Source organism: Pezoporus wallicus, unplaced genomic scaffold (assembly GCF_028554395.1).
Source record: "Pezoporus wallicus isolate ANWC-B61680 ecotype Strahan unplaced genomic scaffold, APGP_CSIRO_Pwel_v1 contig_5069, whole genome shotgun sequence".
Classification (NCBI taxonomy): domain Eukaryota; kingdom Metazoa; phylum Chordata; class Aves; order Psittaciformes; family Psittacidae; genus Pezoporus; species Pezoporus wallicus.
Window position 1 is genome coordinate 3,132,805 of NW_026642361.1, and position 19,802 is coordinate 3,152,606.

The following is a 19,802-nucleotide window of genomic DNA, read 5'->3' on the forward strand; positions in this document are numbered from 1 at the left end:
TATCAGAAGATGAAGGTTAGGAGCGTGTTACGAAATTATTTCTAGAGTGCTTTAGAGAAGCAAGCTGCACAATAGCCAGCAGGTAACCTAACATACACTAAATTGTAGTCTATTTTCCTTACTAAATAGAATATTCTTTTCTGTAGGCTGTTCTGATTTTAACCTTCTTCTAATTGAAAGTTAATGGTGAATGTGAATTTGTAAGGTCTGTGGTTCTATGTAGAGCAATGTGTATGTGAAATCCTGATTTTTCTACACTGCAGGTAAACATAGAAATTTTTGCTATGTTGTATAGTAAACACCACAGAGAAATCCAGTTAGTGTTTGCCATTCTCATTTCTTATTCATATAGAACAGCAGGTTTTCAGAGCAATGTTTCAATATCGCAATATTTCCTGGTTATTTCTGGGCTGTCTGCATTGCATTCTCCTAGTGCATTCATGTCTGACATAAAATGTATGCATGATGACAAGGTCTGCATGTGCAAAAACATGTAACTGACAATGATCCATTATGTCACATCATCCACTAGCTTCTATTAAGCATAACCATTATCAGGATGCTCAAAAAACATCAGCGTAATGCAGAACTGTTTGAGCAGTTTGAAGTACAAACACATGTTGAAAAGGATAAAAGATTTTCATATTGTTTATTTCATGGTTTACTAAGATTCATAAGTAGGAAAACACTTGTAGTAAAAAATAAAGTATAAGATGTAGTATTTTTCTGGATTCCAGCTTTACAGTTTGTTGCTCTTTATTTTTTCTTTTTTCTAAAGTAAGACTAACAATCTAGGATTTTTCTGATTGATTTGTAAATCCCTTTTCTTAATATTTAATTTTTCAACAAACGTTTTGATGCAATTATATTATAAAACCCCATATTCCTGTTTCAGGAATTAGTTCATTTGCAAGATTTCATAAAGATTGTAAATTAAACTTTTTAAAATAAGAATATCCTTTTAAGACTTTTTTTTCTGTGCCCAAAGAATAAAATAAATAATTCCATACCTCTAAAAGCAGAGAAGAGAGTTAACAATGCAGTTCATGCACTTTATTTCAACTAGGAACACAGTAGAGATCACATTATGTTATCCCACAGTAATAATATTTTCCCTGTGAAAAGGCAAATAAGAAATGCACTAGTGATCATAAATGTTCACCATCACACAGTCAGGCTTCCCGGTACCTACCTGTGGCTCTGCTGCTAACTTTCTGCGTTATCTTTGACAAGTCACCTAAACTCTCTATTCCTCTGCTTACTCCTTTATTTCAAAAGCATTGGCATGGAACTTAAAAGTTTTAAAATGCTTTCAGAGAATCAGAAAAAGCCAGAGTAAGATACTGAAATGTTTTCACAGGAATGAATTCTTCCTGCAAATGAACAACAGAGTTGTTTGTTAGCAGTGTTCTCCCTACATAGTCAAATCACTTGTTTTTTTCTTCCAGGCAACAGTTGCTGCTTTTGCTGCAAGTGAAGGCCATTCACATCCACGAGTGGTCGAGCTGCCAAAGACTGATGAAGGCCTTGGCTTTAATGTCATGGGAGGAAAGGAACAAAATTCACCCATTTACATTTCTCGCATCATTCCTGGCGGAGTGGCAGAAAGGCATGGAGGGCTCAAACGTGGGGACCAGCTGCTTTCGGTTAATGGAGTGGTATGTGGAAATTTGATAATTTTCATTTTCATCTGGATTTTCATTTTTCACAGCTGTTCTAATACTATGATTTAAAATGCAGCCACTTGAAACAAGAATTAGCCCTGTGAGAGATCTTCAGTGTGCATTTGTGGTGCAGTGAAGCAAAGCTGCGTCGACAGCTTTGTGCCACTGTAGTTTTTCTGTTGTAGTGGAGGTGCTTGAAGAGCTTCATTTCAAATCCATATCACATGCTTAATTTCCAGGGAAGCTATGTCTTTCTTAATTGATAATTTTGAAAATTCCTTTTGCATTAAAAGTGTAATAGCAAACTGTCATGCTTGCAGTAGCCTCTGAGGCACACAGCCCTTTCCAAGCACAGTAATGTCTCAGTGGCACTTGTGCAATCTTGTGACCTTCACAGCCTTTGAACGCACAATCAGAAGAAATTTGGTAAGCCCATTTGGTGCTGATTTGCAGTGGAAAGTACATTCCAGATTTCTTTCAGTGACATTCATCCTGCTATGGTACTTCTGTCAGAAAAATTCAGCTGTACAAATGTACACATACAGGTAGCATGTATTCTTATTTAAAAGGTACATTTTTTACATAGTTGTTTGTCATGTAAGTCAATACTTCAGGGTTTTTTTGCAGCACTTTCACTGTAAATGTCAATATGGTGGTAAAAGGGCTGTTGGAATAGAGAGGAAAAATAAGGCTCTGACTACATGATATGGGTCAAATTATGCCTTCCATTTTGCTTTTAGTTCCCTTTTACAAGGGCATGTAAAGTACTAAAAAGGTAAGAATTCATATAACCCTACACTTCCCTTAATGAGAACATAATTCTTTTTCTTGCAAAACCTCCTTCTAAACTTTGTATTTAAATGCACTAAAGGCATGTAAGACCAATTCCTGAATCCAGTCAAAAATGCGAGACTTTCCAACTTAAACTTCTTTGATGCAAGCCCATAAGGAATGGATGAAATACTGTTTTCTGCATGCTTTCATGTTGTCATCTGTTTCTCTCAACAACAGCTATTCCTTTCCTCTTTAAATACAATATCAGTGCAGCACTTCGGACTTTTTGCCACTTCTTTTATCAACCATCATATTCTCAAAAGCGAAATAATAGGTCTGAAAGCTTGCTTTACCTAGTCCACAATGAGAAAGAGAAGATACAAAACAAAAAAGAAAAGCCACTGAAAAGATTATTTAGTCTCAGGGAAAAAGAAATCAATTGAACATTTAATAAAGTAAATTGCCTAAACTTCACGGATTGGAAGTAGATCAAATGATTTTGTTGTTGTTCAGCACTTCTTTCTATAGGTGAATAAAAAGGCAGAGCAAAAGAGTTTATATTCACTAACTGATGGATGGCTCTTGAAAAATCATTTTACTGTCAACAGCATCTAGCAAAGCACCAGGGAGGAAAGTGGTGAACCTGCAGGTGTCATGATATATTGAATCTGACTCTGTTGTGCTGTTTGAAGAAAGTGTCTGTTTCATGATACTCTGTTCAAATAAATAACTTCATGAAGTGCCCTAGAATATATATTAAGCTAATGTAGCAAAAAAACCCCACAGTATAAAATTCCCAATTGTGTGTAGGCACATAAGAAAGTTGAATTAGAGATGCAACAGAAATATTTCTGTGTTCAGAGTCTAAACAACAAAATCTGAAGCTTAAATTACAGTTGCATACTTGAAATAATGCCTGTGAGTAGCTGTTCATAAACCAGTCTTGGGCTGAATTAAGCCCGTACAACGTAATTCGTGAAAAGGCAAAAATTAAAGAAGTGGAAATGTGTTTGCAGACAGCTTGAGACAAGAGGAGAAAGGTCTAAATTTAACATTGTTCAATGGGACTAGTTCACTCTGCGCTTCTCTTAATTTAGCTGCAGAAAAGCACATAATATACAGTATGTACAATACAACAGACAGCTCAGGAGTGGAACATGAAATATCTGTAACTTGTTTGTGCTCAGCAGTTGGTGGTTATCCAACTTCATAATTATCAACATAAAACTAGTGCTGTGTGTTCAGAATCCAGATTCAGTATCCCAGCATGACTGGGATGACTGTTCCTTGAGCTGTTTCACTGGTTGTAAAAAAAAAGTGTTTTCCCATTATGGGAAATGGGGATTTTGTTACATACTTTTGCCCCACACCCCCTGTAAGTAAAGGAAATGAAAGCAGTAAGCTTGCAGATGGCTCAGCAAAGGCACTTGCTGGTGGCTTTTCATATCTGGCAAAGACTCTGCATTTGTCAGATACCTGGTGTGAGTCAGATATAGAAAGGGATGCAAAATAGGTTTATAACCGCTAATTTGTCACCCAAACATTTGTTTACAGATAAGTAATAGAAATATTCTCCTCAGTCTCTCAGCTTTGCGGTTAACAGTCTGATTCTCTTTTTTGTCTGTAAGAGTGTAGGATTATTTTCTTTTATATTTATGACAAGTCTGTGAGCGCGGATGCAGTAATGGTTGGTGCTTCCCCACACCATATCTGCAGTTCTTTCAGCTCTTCTTGTCTCTGCAGCATTTTGCGTCCTTCTTTTTGATGCAATCTGCCAATGAAATAATGGAAATAAAGGTGTAAGTATATATAAACATGTGTGATCTAAAAATACATATGAAAGATACACATTCCAAAACAAATTCTTAAATCCCATGTTTGGTGGCCAGTTCTAAAGTAACATGTGTCAGCCTCACAATGTCCCCAACCAGAAAAATCCCTTGTATAGGCATGACTGATATCAGCAGGAATCCTTCACCAACACAGACTCAGAGGTTCGGAGAGGTAGAAGAATTCAAACAGCAAAACGACTTCCTTCGCTGACATAAGCTCTTGTCCCTACTCCAAGAGGCTCTACTATTTCAGTTGTGCAGCTACTGCTGTGCAGGTGGAGCATTTGGAATGCCTTGCAAATATGAGTGCAAGCAGCAGTGAAGATATTAAGACCAGGTATAGAGATCATATTAATAGCAGCTGAAAACTGTAGTGCTTTAGACCTGAGTTTGGTATGTTTGGAGAGTAGGATTCATATTTAAGCAGCACTATCTTCTAGTTTGCCTTTTTTGTTTTCCCTTCTGTGAGCAGTAGAGCAATAGGCTTAATTCTGTATCATTACTGTTCAGGCCAGTGGGGGTTTTCCATTGACCTGGATAGCACAAAGTCAAACCATTCATTTCTAATTAGAAAATACTGGCTGTAAACTCGAAGAACAGGGCTAGAGGCAAGTGGAAAACAAAACAGGAAATCGTGAATTAGGTGCAGTTTACTGAGTTGTATGAAATATTAAAGTACACCACCTTCTTGGTCCCCTACAGAACAGATACAATCACAATTGCTTATTAATGTCAGTTAGAACCATCCAACTCTTCGAAAGCAAAGGAGTATTTTAGCTATTTCATGTAGCTTACAACTTTTGTTCATAGCCTGTTCTAAGTGCATACTGTTGCACAACAAAACTGATCATGACAACAATGAATGCACTGTCATTTCCTCTGAATGTCCATGCCATTTGTCATACTGACCACAATTAACAAGCAAAAAATAAAATATAAAACAATGCCAGATTGTATACAGTTCCTCTTAAGATGAGAATTGTGTTTCCAAAAGCCAGTCACAAAGCAATGAATTTTGAAAGATGGCTGGTTACAGGATGTGTTAGTTATTATCTCCTCTACCATTGAGCAGTTAGTTAGGTAGGGAATGTGGGGAAGAGGTTTTGATTTGTGTCTGTGACTTTTTCATTAAAACAATTTTTAAAATATCCTGTTCATCTATAACCTTTTATTTTAGCTTTCTTTGGAGCATTAGACACATTCACTGCTTCTTACGCAACAACAGTTTCCTCTTTTTCAAATATCTGTAAGGAAACTCTCCTTCTCTGAATTACTTTTGGGTAGGAGTGCTTGTTCAGCAGATTTATCCCAGTTACAAGTTCTAATGAACTTGGCCATCACAGATTATTCTTGAAGATCTTTGAATAGGAGTCCTACAGGAGGATTTCTTTGAACACACAGTTCAAATATATGAAGTCATTTATTTCAACAATCAAATGCATATTTACTTCAAATTTTTCTCTGTTTCTAGTAATCATTTCAGCACCTGAAATGACATTATTTCTCTAAATTGAATTAATATTTTCAAAGCATCTTAACAGTTCTGTAAAACCTCGAGTCCAGTTACTTGACCCAGACATGAAATTATTCTGTGTTCATATGTTGAATGCTATTTAAGAGAAGGAAGATAAATAGCAAGGTTATAAGCTTGGATTGTGTTATTTATATTATTTATGTAGAAGTGTATTGTGTATGCTTTTTGAAGCTTTTAAGTCATTATTTCAGGCTCATTGTGCACCGCCACAGAAGTAATTCTTACTCGGTAATTCTTGCACAGTGCTGCTACTCACTCAAATAAGAGGAGTGAAAACAGAAAGAATTTTCTTACAATGATTACTATAACACTGCTCAGTTATTCTTTCTGTATGAATTGAGCTTCAGATATTTTCAATGCTTTGGAAGCCTATGAGAATAGTTTAATTTTAAATAGCATGGTAATCATAAGAGTTTTAAAACACAGCATGTCATAAAACTTCTGTTTCTTTCATGTGGGAAGAAAATCACTTGTTTTTAAATGGTCTAAAATCCATGTGAAGATCGCAGTTGTGCAGGCTGTTTGTTGGTTTGTTGGGTTTTTTTGTATGCAGAGATGATTTTGTTTGTTGGAATGTATCGTACAACACATGTAGGCAATCATACACCGCTAGAAAATTTCCTCCTTTCTCTTAAGGTGTGGAATAATTCATATGCTTGAAAAGCACCCCAGTCTACCCACTTAATGGTAGAAATTAAATACTCTTTTCACAGCTCAGTCACCTCCCCCTTTTGGAAATTTACTGATTTAAACAGTGTTAACATAGAGATCAGAGCTTGAGCCCCTTTGGGAATACTTTTGATTTCACAGAAGGTATCATCTTACTATAAAACATTTTCCAGAAAGGGGTGGAAAATGTGTATTCCCTCATCAATAACTTGGAGTGCTTCAGTTGTTAGTGTTTGATTGCTTACAACTAACCAAATAAAGACTAGTTTACTTCCAGTAGAGAATCTGTGTCACATTAATAGTAAATGTGTGAGCAACACCATTAGCGGTCTGAGATGCAGGTTGCTCCTGGGAGCATGGTGTGCATACTCCTTTCAGCAGCTGCTTAATCACATGTTGTTCACTGCGGGATCCCAACAGGAACAAGGCATAAGAAAGGAATTGCCATTTCAAACTTGCAATTTCTTCATTTCTTACCAACATTTAGGTAGGATTTTCTTTTTGTACGTTGCAAATAGTTTGTTTGTGTTCTTAAAGATTATTTTTGTTTACATAAAGGTTGTTGAGTATTTCCCCTGCTTTTCGCACAGGTCAGGAATTAGGCTTGTAACGCAACCTAAAATAGATTTGGGTTATTTAAAACATGGAAATGAACACATTCCCAGCCTGCATAAATCTTCCTTAACACTTTCCCTTAATGGTCCCTTGAAAAATGGAAGGCGTGTAAACTCCCTAAAACCCCAACAGCCTTTCTGTATGAAAAGAGGACAGAGCCCCAGATCAAAGCAGCATTTTTGTTATTAAATCTGTTCTCTCTGCTTCCAGAGTGTGGAAGGAGAACACCATGAGAAGGCAGTGGAGCTGCTGAAGGCGGCCAAGGACAGCGTCAAACTGGTGGTACGCTACACGCCCAAGGTGCTGGAGGAGATGGAGGCTCGCTTTGAAAAGCTGAGAACAGCCCGGCGCCGGCAACAGCAGCAACTGCTCATTCAGCAGCAGCAGCAGCAGCAGCAAACCGCACAGCAAAACCATATGTCGTAGGTGAGAGGATCCATTGGTCTTCCCTAAAGCCCGCTGACAGTACCCTGCGTGCGCCAGCAGTTATCTGGGGCTCAGGGGTCTGTCAGGGCAGGGCCTGGCCACAGGGCCAATCCCAGCCCAGCTGGGAGTAGGGCAGCTGGTTGGGGGGGCACTGGGTGCCAGGCATCTCCCTGGAGACAGGGATAAGATGTGGGCCTGGCTTAGGGACACCCGTGGCAGGGCAGGGCTGCGGGGAGCTGGAGACCGGCCCTGCTGTGGTGTCCCTGAGGCAGGGGCTGATGGCCCCGGGGGGCAGAAATGGGGTGTTGGGCTGTGGGCAGGGTGGGAGATCCCCAAGGGAGATAGTCAGGGGACTGGAGGTTCCCTCAAGGCCCTGTCAGGCATTTACTGCCGCAAGGATGAGGAGAGCTCATTCTTCAGTACATTTCCACATGTTCTGTCCAAGTAAAAATGCATTTTGAAAATAGGAGAAAGGCCCTAAGAAATTCTGGAGCCAGTTTCCAACTAGCGACCCCACGATTAATAACCACTGTACAGCTCTGGCTTGCCTGCAGGCAAGACTGTGTAAGAAGCCTGTAGTTACTGGGAACATTTTCTAAATTAAAAACCAGAACATTTATGACAAGGAAGAATATGCTACTAGAGTTGGACACAGTTCAACTAGTCTGTTAGCTCTCTGCAGCAGATCATCAAGATTTGCTGCTAGTACGTGAAGAAAAGTCTTCCTAGACCCTTCCCTGCTACAGGAAACCCAAACTTCACTCTGTGGTTAACCTGCAGGGAACCTGCAAGTTCTTATTGCTTGGCTCCGGTTTGGTGGGAAGTATTTCATTCACTCTTGGCTGACATTCAATATGACCATAGCTTCCAAGAGGCTTGCAAGTTTCCCGGTGTAGTCAGAGCACATGGTATGTGAGGTGAAGACATTCTCTGTATATTCAATTTTTTCTGAAATCAGTGGGAGTTTGTGACATGAATGCATTTAAAGATAGGCTCCATATGCACAAATGAAATCAAGTAGGAAGCATGTCCCAGTGACTTATATCACAGTCCTCAGGCAGGATGTATAAACAGTAGTATTTCATGATGTAAGTTTTGGGTTTCCATGTAAAATAAAGCCATTGCAGGAGACAAACATACAAACAGCACAGACTCTCGAAGTTTTTCATTTTATTGGTTACCTAAAGCTTTTAATTAGCAAGTAAGATATTTTTACTGATTTCAAATTTTTCTTTAAACTGGAATGGAAGAAAGGCAGGCAGGTACAGCCAGCAACTTCATTCCTTCATTCCTTCAGTTTGCTCTGAGAAATTTGTTTGTTTAATTCTAGGCTATTCTCAAGAAAAAAAAAGCCTCGATCAACAGTTCAGTAATCAAGCAACCAGAGCTGTACTTCAGTATTCCAGCAAAAGGAAACAACTACAGGAACATGAAACAGAATTCACCTGGAGAATGTGCAGTACAAGAATAATATAGTTAAGACAGCCATAGGAAGGGTACCTTCATGATAAGGTTTTTCAGCACATGGCAGTCACAGATGCATACTATTTCTGTGACTCTATTCCTAATGAAAACAGCATGATAGGTAAACCCTGTGAAACAGAAAAGTCCAGGGCTTCCATATAATTGTGTTTGATCTAATCTTGCACTCCTTACTCTCAGAAATTGGCCAGTTGGTTTTCTCTACTCACTGAAAGTTTCATTTTAAAGAGACCAAGATTGGCTGCTTTTGGGGACAGAATCTTGCTCTACAGTTATTTCCAGAAATGAACAACTACATCAGCTCAAAATTTCGCCACAGACATCAAACTTATACATCACGCTTCATAGCCTCTTTGTACTATATATTGTAGAGCAGTTTTAACCTAACTTCCTGTTTATAATTTTCAATTTTCCCTCTGGAAATAGCAATTTACTATATTTATAAAAGTATTCCATTTGGAGAAGCAATTGGCTTTTTACTCTTGGTGTTTCCATATATTTTATTATACATCAACAGAGTGACAAAGTTTTAGGTCAACTTTAATTTTATTAGTAGTAAAGTTAGAGAATCCTAGAATGTATTTTTAAACATAGGTATTGCTTGTATCTATTATAGTAACTATTCAGAAATCTATAACTGGATATATTATATATTTATTCCATAAAATGTATGTTGTCTGAATGTACCTGTTAGAGAAGTAGGGTCTTTGCTTAGCATGCATTGCAAATGTAGTAAGCTAATGTTAGCAAAAGACCAAGCTTTGTATGGCAGATATTACTGTGGTAGCATAATCTCAGCTTTTCTGTATTCTTTAATTTATTTTTCAATCTAATGTTAATATATTTTAAAGAGGAGGAAATGTAAGTTGTTTCTTTTAAGACTTGCACATTATCATTGAAATCAATTTGAAGTTAGAGTTCTGACTTCTTTTTTTTAATCAGATGGAATTGGAATGTGCAAACAAAATATATAACTAAGTTCTTAAGTTTACATGTCTGCTTTTCCAAAGAAAATAGTCAAAGCTGGAAGGCTGTAAATGTCATCTACTTTCAAGAACATAAGAAAAATGGAACCCCCCAATTACAGAAAAATAATAATTTTCAGCATGCCTTCTATGCTTCATTAGAAAAGACTGGGGGAGAAAAGGAGCTTAGGGGAGAACTTTACAGTCCTAGCATGTTGGAAACTCCAGCTGATGTCAGTGGAAGTTTAGTAACGGGAGGAATGTAGAAATGGTCTGAACCCATGTTCTGCTTGTGAACTTGGAGCAAATCAGAAACAGTTAATATTTGTTTCTGACTAAAATGATCTGTTCTCAAATGGAGCAAGGCAAAGCAAAACAGGGAAAATTGACAGTATCATAGCATATGTTGGAAACTAAATGCAGGCTGGCCAACAGTTTTGACAGTGTTTGATTAGTGTAAGTAGCCATTGAAGGGAAATAACTGTATTTTTAAAACCAAACAGCATGAATTCATCCAGTGAAGCCTCGTTTTATACAGAGAAGTAATTCTATCCAGTGATCTATTGGTGACAATATCAAGATAGTTGGGTTTGAGAACTCCCAGAATTAAAGATGAAATATATTGTATTGTGCTCTGCACGGTGTCTTTTTATACTTAATAAAATTGTACGTACCTATTTTAAAACTGTATTCTCAAACAGACACTGCTATTAATATTGACAGTGTATAAATTGTTATTATGACTGCATACAACTGTTCTGTATTTTATCAGTATGATTTGGATTACACTGAAAGCTGCATTTTCAGACACCAACTATTCAGATTTAGTCAGCCCACTGTACTGCATTTTTCCAAACCGTCTCTCCACCTCCTCCCCTCCTCTTCCTCAAAAAATTTGGATTTGATGGAGTGGAATGTGCTGATTAATAAATTTCAATAATAGAATATCATTCATATAGAGAAGCATATCAAATCCATTTTCATAACTTATGATTCAATAAATTATTTATACATACTAAAATTAACATTCTAGTCCTTGCCAACTTTTAAAAATAAGGTCAAAGAAAAATATAAATGAAATACAACTGTCAATAAATTTCAGGTGGAAGCAGGAAGAAATAACTTTTTAAGGGTCACTGTTCATACCCCTTACTGATCAATAAAACATACAGCCACTTAATCACAGAATAATCTATGTCCCTAAACCTATCATCTGCATTTAGTTGCATGTAGTCCTTTCCTTTGTGATTTAAATGTCTTTGGTCCTGATGCAGTAAGGCACTTCCACATGTGCGCTGATGAATTAGGACCCAAAAGAAGTGCAGAGAGGAAGACACTTTCACAGGCCTGCAGGTACTTGTGCATCACATTTTAACTAATTGGTTTCCTGGAATTTGCTGTTTCACCACACTGAATTGATATTCCTTCAGTCAGCTTAATGAGTTTATTGCTTGCATTTACCCTTAGGACTCCCTCATGTTTCTCTGCACTGGCAGCAAACTGAGGTGGGACATCTAAGAAGTCTTTTCTATTACAAGAACCAGAGGGATGCCATGTGATTTTTACAAGCTCATGCATCATGTTCACTTATGCCAAAGATCCAGTGGTAAGATCTAATAATAGAGATTCAGGGTTGGTGGCATTTATGCACTGAAGTTGTGGCTGTGCTGTTCTACCCATAAATTTTCAGTTTGTGGCATTTGATCTGACTGGCACTTTATAGGGGATTGAAGAATGTTATAGCCGTTGATAAGGTGAAAATCAGCAAATCATACATGAAAGGTCAGTGAATGTACATGAGTGCAAGAAATGACATAAAAATCTACCTGCAGTTCCCTAGTGAATAGTACTGCAGACCTGTTAGTTCTATACATCGCATCTTTGGTATGTATTTGTCACAGCCAAGCTTCCAGTCTGACTTTGCAACATTTTGGAACTCTTGCAGAAGACATGATATTATATACCTCCTTTGCAGGAGAAGTGTTTATTCCTCTACTAACTTTAGGAATTTCAATATTCTAAATAAATTTAAGATTTCATAAGAAAAGAATATTCTTAGAATTAAGGGGAAAAAAAAAAAAAGCTAAAGAAGAAGGGGGGGTGGTTTTGCCTGTGTTTGAAATCATACAGGAGTTAAAGCATAATTTCTGAATTTAAAATAATTACTATGCTCATAGAAGATGTACTTTATTGAAGGATGAGACACTGTTTCAGAAACTAGCAATTCTTTCTGAATCTTTGTGACAATTGGATAATAAAAGAAAACTAACCAAACAATCTTCTAATGCAGAACTGTGTTTAGAAGAGCTAAGGAGATTCTTCCACATATAAGCAGAAGATTATCAGTTAGTTATACATAAGCATTAGTGAGACCATTTCCATAACCAACATTCAATAAAACAAGTTTCAGACCCAGAGAATACTGTAGGTCAATTTGTAAGAATGTGCTTCCTCCTGCAATACATATCTGATAAGACAGAGCTCATTGTGCTTAGCTGTGAGAAGGTCAGGACAAACTGGGGATGTTTTCAAACAGCCTTGCAAGCAGACCCAAGCTCACCCTGCTTAGCCATGAAGTGAATGCAGTCTGAGCTACCAGAAAGCTTTAGCCATATGTTAGATGGATTCATTGCCTCTACCTTCAGCTGTGTGAAAGCAAGCTGCGGAGTCTATACCGAATGTTTCCACAGTCAGCAGAGGGTTAGAGGCATCCCTCGAATGCCATTCATTCCACACGTCTCTGACATGTATCTTAAAGCAGGATAAGGCATCTCGTAAAAGGTTTATTGGCAGAGCCACTGAATAAACAGACTAAACTACTAGCTTGAAGTAAGAAATGTCTTTTGGAATTTTTTGCTGCTTCACTCATACACAGCTTCTAATAAATAAATAAATATCCAGCCTCTAGTGTTTGAATTCTCTAAGTCTAAAAGCTCTATGCACATAGATCACAACTAACAGGTCTTACACGTGAGGTGGATTGTAAGAAAGTTCCTGTTGCTTGCTAACAGATACCTGTTCTGAACCATCCTAAAAAAAATGAAGAGCTCAGCACAGGTATTATTGGCAAAATGCTTTGATTGTGGTATAGACAGGAGCGGACTACAAAAAGCTTCAGTCTGTGAATGCTAATAGCTCTATACTACCACTGGTAACACTGGTCTAGCGTGCGTGCATTTTACAATACCTGCAGTCAAAAAGATGAACAGTTGCTTCTGATTTTGTTACAGGGATGCACAAAAATGAAAGCCAACATAGGAATCTGTGATACCAAGAGTCATAGCAAAAATTGGCCAGTTATGAAATCTAGAAGCCTGCAGCTATCTAGCATTAAGTAAGAAGGTTAAGGAAGCAGATGACTATAAGGAAGAGCCAAAATCCAGGAAAAAAAATCCCACAGGGGTTTAATCTCCAATCTACTTTTAATTTACTTTCTTACAGTTAGTTTCACTCTTAGCAACTCATCTGACCAAAAGGAAATTGCATGATTCAGCACTTACTTTTATCAAAACCATAAAGAGCTGATAGGATAGATGAATACCTCTTCACTCACTCCCTCCTTCCTCTCTCTAAAGCTTTGGTGAAGCTGAATTCTGTATGCAAAAGTTGATACTGAGACACATCCCAGTGCTATGGAGAGTTTCTTCATTAGTCATACTACAGTTCCTCCCTATCAGCAGTTCTCAGTGTGTTTCTTCAAAGTAGGCATGTTTTGTAGACCTACAAATTTATGTTTATTTCAAGGAAAACTCAGTGTTAAGCCTGAAGTTGTAAATCTTGCCCAACCTTTTCATTTTGACATCACAAACCAGACCAACTATTGCACTTGTAATAATCCAGCTGGGATCTTGGGATTAGCTTGTAAACCAGTGCAATTAAAAACTGTCTCCCAGGATTCACTTCTCAAACGTCTCTGTTGAAAGAATTTTCAAAGACAAACACAAAGTATAACTTCTGAAATACAGAGAGTAGCCAGTGCAGTGCTGCAGAAAGGGCAAAGCACTTAGGATTTTTCGCACATGCATGAAAACTTCACCAGGAGTAGAGAACGTTATTTTTCTTTAAACGGGTTACTTTTCTTGTTGGGAGGATAAGCCACTTCTCTAGTAGCAGGTTTTTGTTTGAGTAAGGCAAGATGCCTGACTAAGATGAGAAACAGTGTGGGAAGAATCCTGGGTATCTTAAGGTAGTCATGAAGAATTTGATAGGTAAGGGTGGGTTCAACTCAGATGAGAGTTACTCAGAGGTACTTCTCCCACTGATCTTTCTCCTATCCCAGGTCTACTTGTATCTAATCCCCTCTACTTTTTGCGCTCAAATTGACTAGAGCCCAAGTATCACCACAAAGCAATTCCAACCCTCTCACTTCAGTATTCCCTTCCCCTTCTTGCATGAAGAGTTTTCTCTTAGCTGAGCAGTGACACTAACCACACACAATCTCCTCTGCTATGACATTTAGGCTTTGTCAGGTCTACCTCCTGCAGTGCTTTGCTGCTTCTCGCATTCCCTATCCATCAGCTGCCCCCTCATGGCCACCATAGACCTCTTGCTTCCCACACACGAAGTAATTTAACTACCCATGGAGAATACAGGGGGAGAAAAAACACTGAGGGGGAAGAAAGATGTTAGATAAATCTTGAAAATACAAAAATTGTCAGTATGCAATGAGAATGTTCTCTTACCTGAGTCAGTCCCTTTTCAGCAGGTGATGATTTTCATCTTGATTTAGTTCCCTGTTGACAAAGCACTATGTGCAGTGATACTGTGGAGCCATACACACTCCTCTGGGTGAAACAGCAGCTCCTTGCCTGGAACCTGACACCTAGACCTGCTTGAATGCATTATACAGTGAATTCACACACGTGCAATAGATCAGTTACTATGCACACATCGAACATGTGAGTTGTACAGGTGAAGAAGATTCAGCATGTCTGTCATTCAGACCAGTATCTGGGATTTTGGAGACGGAAATGTGGAACCAACCCTTGGCGATATCCTAACACTGTTTCATTTTTTTTTCATATTCTGTTTCATTTGTTTCAAAACTCTATTTCAGAGTAAATTTTCACCAATAAGCAATGAAAAACCAAGAACCTTTTGTAAACTTTTAAGGACCAAAAGAGCAAAGGTCTATTAATTTCTTCATCCTTCAGGTACAGAACTTAAGCCAGCACCGTCTTTAAGCCCCATTTTTTGTGCATGTTGTGCTCATCTTGTATATAGTTTTGGCAGAAAGCAGTTAAAATATTTACTATTAGGTCTTAGTATCCCTAAAGGAAAATATAATCTTGGCTGCTTACGGGAAGGGGGGGTTAAGCATCAGTTAACTCAGACTAAATTGTAGGTGCTGTTAGATCGTTTGTAGCAATATTTGTCTCCACTTCAGTAATTTGTTCCAACCCATGTTATATGTTTCCTCAGTGCATATAGTAAGTTTACAGCTCCGTTGTACGAATGCATCTAGCTGTTCTTACCTATACTTGACTGTGGCACTATAGAGCTCTCACTTGAATAAATATGCTAAGGGAGACGCCTAGTGCAAAACGATGTTCATAGCATCGTTAGCTGCTCATTCCAGTACCATTGCTGCCTAGCTCTTTTTCTGCTAGAGTTCGAAAGCAGACAAGGACAGATGTATGCAACACCCATTCATAATATTTCCACATATTTTATAGTTTAAAAAGGGCTCCATTTAGCATGTGCAATAATATCACACAAGTGAATACTCGGTGTGCTAAGAATGGCAAATAGCAATAAGGTAACAGCAACAAAAGCAATATTGTTACCTGGGTGAGAATTGCATGGTTAATGTAAATATTGCTTAGTACTATTAGTGAACTGCAAACAGTCAGGGTCTGAATATACTACACCTGCTGTTATTGTTGCTGCAGATTATATATGTGCTGATGAAAAAAAGTACACAAAGCACCCTTAGGTAAGTGAATCACCCGCACTGAAGTAAATGAAACATGAAGCACATATCTTCATGCGTTGCTGAAGGGAGCCATGTGAACCAGATGCAGTAACAATTTGATGCAAGTCATGAATCTCATACTGCAGCAGCTGCTCTGCTTTCAGGGACGACCTTGGCAGCAAAGCCAGTCATCAAATCGTGTTTCCCTTGTAGCTGTGATTTTCTCTAAGATGCTGTCTGTATGACTGCCTGGCACTACCTTCCTTTGTGGCACCCAAACACAATCCCAGAGCATTAGGTCCAGTTATATCTACAGACTAGCTGTAGAGACATTTTTTTCTCCCCTTCTAGACACCCTGTAGTATTTTCCCTCTTTCTCCCCAACCTCTAACCAAGGCTTTGATATTTAGCTTAATTATGAAGGTATTTAAAAGGTTTCCCTTTTTTTTCAGTAGGGAAAACAAACTAGAAGCTGCAGTTTGTACACCACAGCTTATTTTCTCAGGCAGCTTCCCCTCTGAAAGACCTGTGAGAAGGCAATATACAGAAAGCCTCAGAAAACTGGCACCAGTGTTTGAAAGAGAAAAGGACATCACTAGATGAAGACAGCCAGCATGGTAAAACAGTCCTGCCTTTGACAGGCACCAGTGGTAGAGTCCAGGCACCGACAACCTTTGCATTTTTTTCCCATGAGGTGTGAGATGCAAAGGGAGGGAGACAAGAGCCAGACTTCCTGTTCAGGCTTCATGTTCTGAGTGTGGGACTTAACAGCAGCCCAAATTCTCCAGTTCTGTTAGAAAGCCGCTTATTCTGGTAAGAGCTAAAATCCCATACAAAAAGGAGTAACACAAGACCTGTGCTCATCCTGCAATTGACCTGTGTGACTATGTAACTGTTTGCCAAATTTGAAGACAAAGACTTACAGGCTAAGTAAGGCCAAAACTGGTTTTTGACAAAATGTATGTCAATTGTTTCAAAGCTGCAAATAATAATCTCCTGACATAGATGACAGAACATTTTGGGTTGGAAGGGACTTGAAAGTTCCAACCCCTTGCCATGGGCAGGGGCACCTTCCACTAGACCAGGTTGCTCAAAGCCCCTTTTGACCTGATCTTGAACACTGCCAGGGATGGGGCAGCCACAGCTTCTCTGGGCAACCTGTGCCAGTGCCTCACAACCCTTACAGTAAAGAACTTCTTCCTAATATCTAACCTAAATCTCTCCTCTGTCAGTTTAAAGCCATTCCACCTTGTCCTATCCCTATGTGCCCTTGTAAAAAGTCCCTCTACAGGTTTCTTGTAGGCCCCTTTAGGTACTGGAAGACAGTTACATATCTGTAAACAATTCTTCCACTGAGGCTGGTGTGGCTGAAACTGGTTTATTCTCTGCATCCCTGGCTATGTATCTAGGATGATTAGCTTAAATCTGAACAGAGCAAGAACGTGAGAAATAAGTCTTTGGCTCTAATGGAAGTGCAAGTGATTTTCATGAGATACTGAAAAGTTTCCAACTAGATTCTTTGCTGAACTAATGAACCTTTGGCACCTATCTGCATGGCAATTAGTACACCTTCAAAGATGGCACCTATCTGCATGACAATTGGTACACCTCTAAAGCATGATATAGAAGCACTCATCTTGCTTTCAGTAAATTATTCAGCTTAGGTACTCAGGAGTAATACTTATCTGACTTACTAAGGAGATGAGTGCCATTTTTAAGCAAATTTGCTTTGCAAGCCAAGAGTCAAAGAATGACAATCTTCAAAGCCGGAGAAAAAAATGGGAGGAAAAAAGAGCCAAATGTCAAATCAAATGAGGACTTGACAGATTTTTCTGACTGTAAAAGTAACTGTTGAAGTAGTTGAAGTGACTCAGGAGTCAATCAGAACACCTGACATTGTTTTCAGAGGCCAGTGTCAATGAAGGTGTGATTAATTCCAGCTAACATTTCTCTGAAAGAGGTTTCTGGTCTAAGCCAAGCATGAACCTCTGTGGTTAATGGAGGGAACAATTTTCTCTAAGGGATGTTTCACCTCATCTGTGTAATGGTGACTGACACAGTATAATACTTTCCTTTTTTTTTTTCTGTGAAGACAGTGGAAAACTTTCCTAATCATCCTCGCCCATCCCTCCACTGTCTGCATTCCCACCTCAGCTTTAACAAGTTTCTGCTTTACCCATTAAAGCAGCACAAACCTTTCTCTCACCTTCCCCATTGAAAGTACTGTGGTTTCTTGGTTTGTCTGAAGAAACACCCTATTCCCAACTTGTCACTGGAGAAAATGTATTGTGTAATTACATCCCTTCCATCTCAGAATATTGTTAATGGGAAATGCTTCAGTCTTCTGACAATGGATAAATAGTAAGAATTAAAAATATAACATAAGTCCTAGGTTATCCTGCAACCTGCATTCCTTGCATAGAAGCTGTTTGGGAATATTTGATCATGTTTGCTGCCTTGTCATGAATCTTTGTGTATTCTGCTACATAAAGTCTTCAGGTGGGAGTACTAGAGGAGTCTGTGTAGTCTGAGGGCACGCTGAGATTTGTTTAATAGCATGGTGATGTTTTCTGATTGCTCATTACCTCTCTCTCTATCACACCTAATACCATCTATTCTAACTCTCAGATCTCTTTCCTGAGTGGAAATTGGGAAGACAACCCACCATTTTATATGTGAAGTTAGTGCTGCTTTCCCCCATGTGCATTGTTTTCCATTTATCGAAACTGACTTGTATCTGCCATTTTACCAGCCAGTCACTGAGTCCCATGAAGTCCTTCTGCAGTTCTTACAGTCAGTTCCAATTTATTATTTATTTTTTACTACCCTGATTTAGTAACATCAATAAACTTTTTCTCTTTGCCAATAACATCTTTTTTCATCTCACTTACAAGTATGTTACACAGTAAAGATCCCTGCAATACTTCGCTAATGACTCCACTGTGAAACTACCCTTTTACTTCAACCTCTTTTCTAACTTTTCCTAACTTCTTTATCCAAGCAAAAGGAATGACAAGATTCCTGTATAATTTTCATTAAATTTTTAAAGTGTGTGGGTAAACTATATATTCAATTATCTTAAATGTCTAAAGAGCTATTTCTAGCTGTAGTAGAATTTGAGGTTTTATATACAAAGTTGCTTGGGGTTTTTATTTTATCTCTTCCCTTCTCCAGACAAGTTTCATATCCCCGGTCAGATTTGGGAGCTTCTGGTAAAGGGGTTCAAAATGATCTACACAAGGCTGTTGCTACTTATACCTCTCAAGACTAAGTTTCTTCTGGGCATTGATTTATGGAAAGAAATATGGAAAGAAAGACTAGTTAAGAAAAAAAAAAAGAAAGGCTAACCATGTAGTAAACAAAATAGCTCCCTGTATTTTACATGCCTTTTGCTTTGTGCAATAGACATTTCCCTCTGGTTTTTATTTACAAAACAACACTAACAACAAAACTGCAACAAGCACAGCTTACTCTTACTAGCAGACTGAAAGAGACATATGGCTGAAAGAATTAAGACACTATTTCATTAAATCTTGAGTAAAACAAATGTTTATATTGCCAAAAAAAAAAAGAAAATCATTTGCTTCAACCACCTTCCTGGTGCCTTCTAACAATTGCTTTGAGAAGAACTCATAGGAATGACAAAAATAACTACAACCACCATATCTACCACAGAAGACCATAACACATGGTAGCAACCTGCTGCTGTGCCCAATGGCTCCTCAGCCCAGCAGGCACATTATTTCCCTTTGCTGTTGCCACCTGCCAGTTTAGGACCCTCCTCAGGGCATGCCACACTCCTAGAGGAGTTGTCCTGCTGCCTCTGCTGAGCTCCTGAAGCAGCTCTGCTTCTTTAGATGCACTGCTTGCTGCACACATACATTTCCTTACTGCACATATATATGCACCGCCCTGTACAGCTACAAT

At 38.5% G+C, this 19,802-nt stretch overlaps 1 protein-coding gene across 2 annotated transcripts in view; it reads left to right on the forward strand.

Moving 5' to 3' along the window:
• The window catches only part of LIN7A (lin-7 homolog A, crumbs cell polarity complex component), a 49,313-nt gene extending 38,331 nt beyond the window's left edge, over nt 1–10,982 (forward strand). Inside the window, exons 4-6 of one of the 2 annotated variants that reach the window (XM_057429409.1) lie at nt 1,449–1,658; nt 7,299–7,510; nt 8,845–10,982. In XM_057429409.1, the coding sequence (XP_057285392.1) occupies nt 1,449–1,658; nt 7,299–7,510; nt 8,845–8,887 (465 nt within the window). In that variant the 3' untranslated portion in view covers nt 8,888–10,982. Of the gene's footprint in view, nt 1–1,448; nt 1,659–7,298; nt 7,515–8,844 lie in introns of both variants that reach the window. The other variant, XM_057429408.1, reaches the window with a different exon arrangement.
• Nucleotides 10,983–19,802: the final 8,820 nt, after the last annotated feature.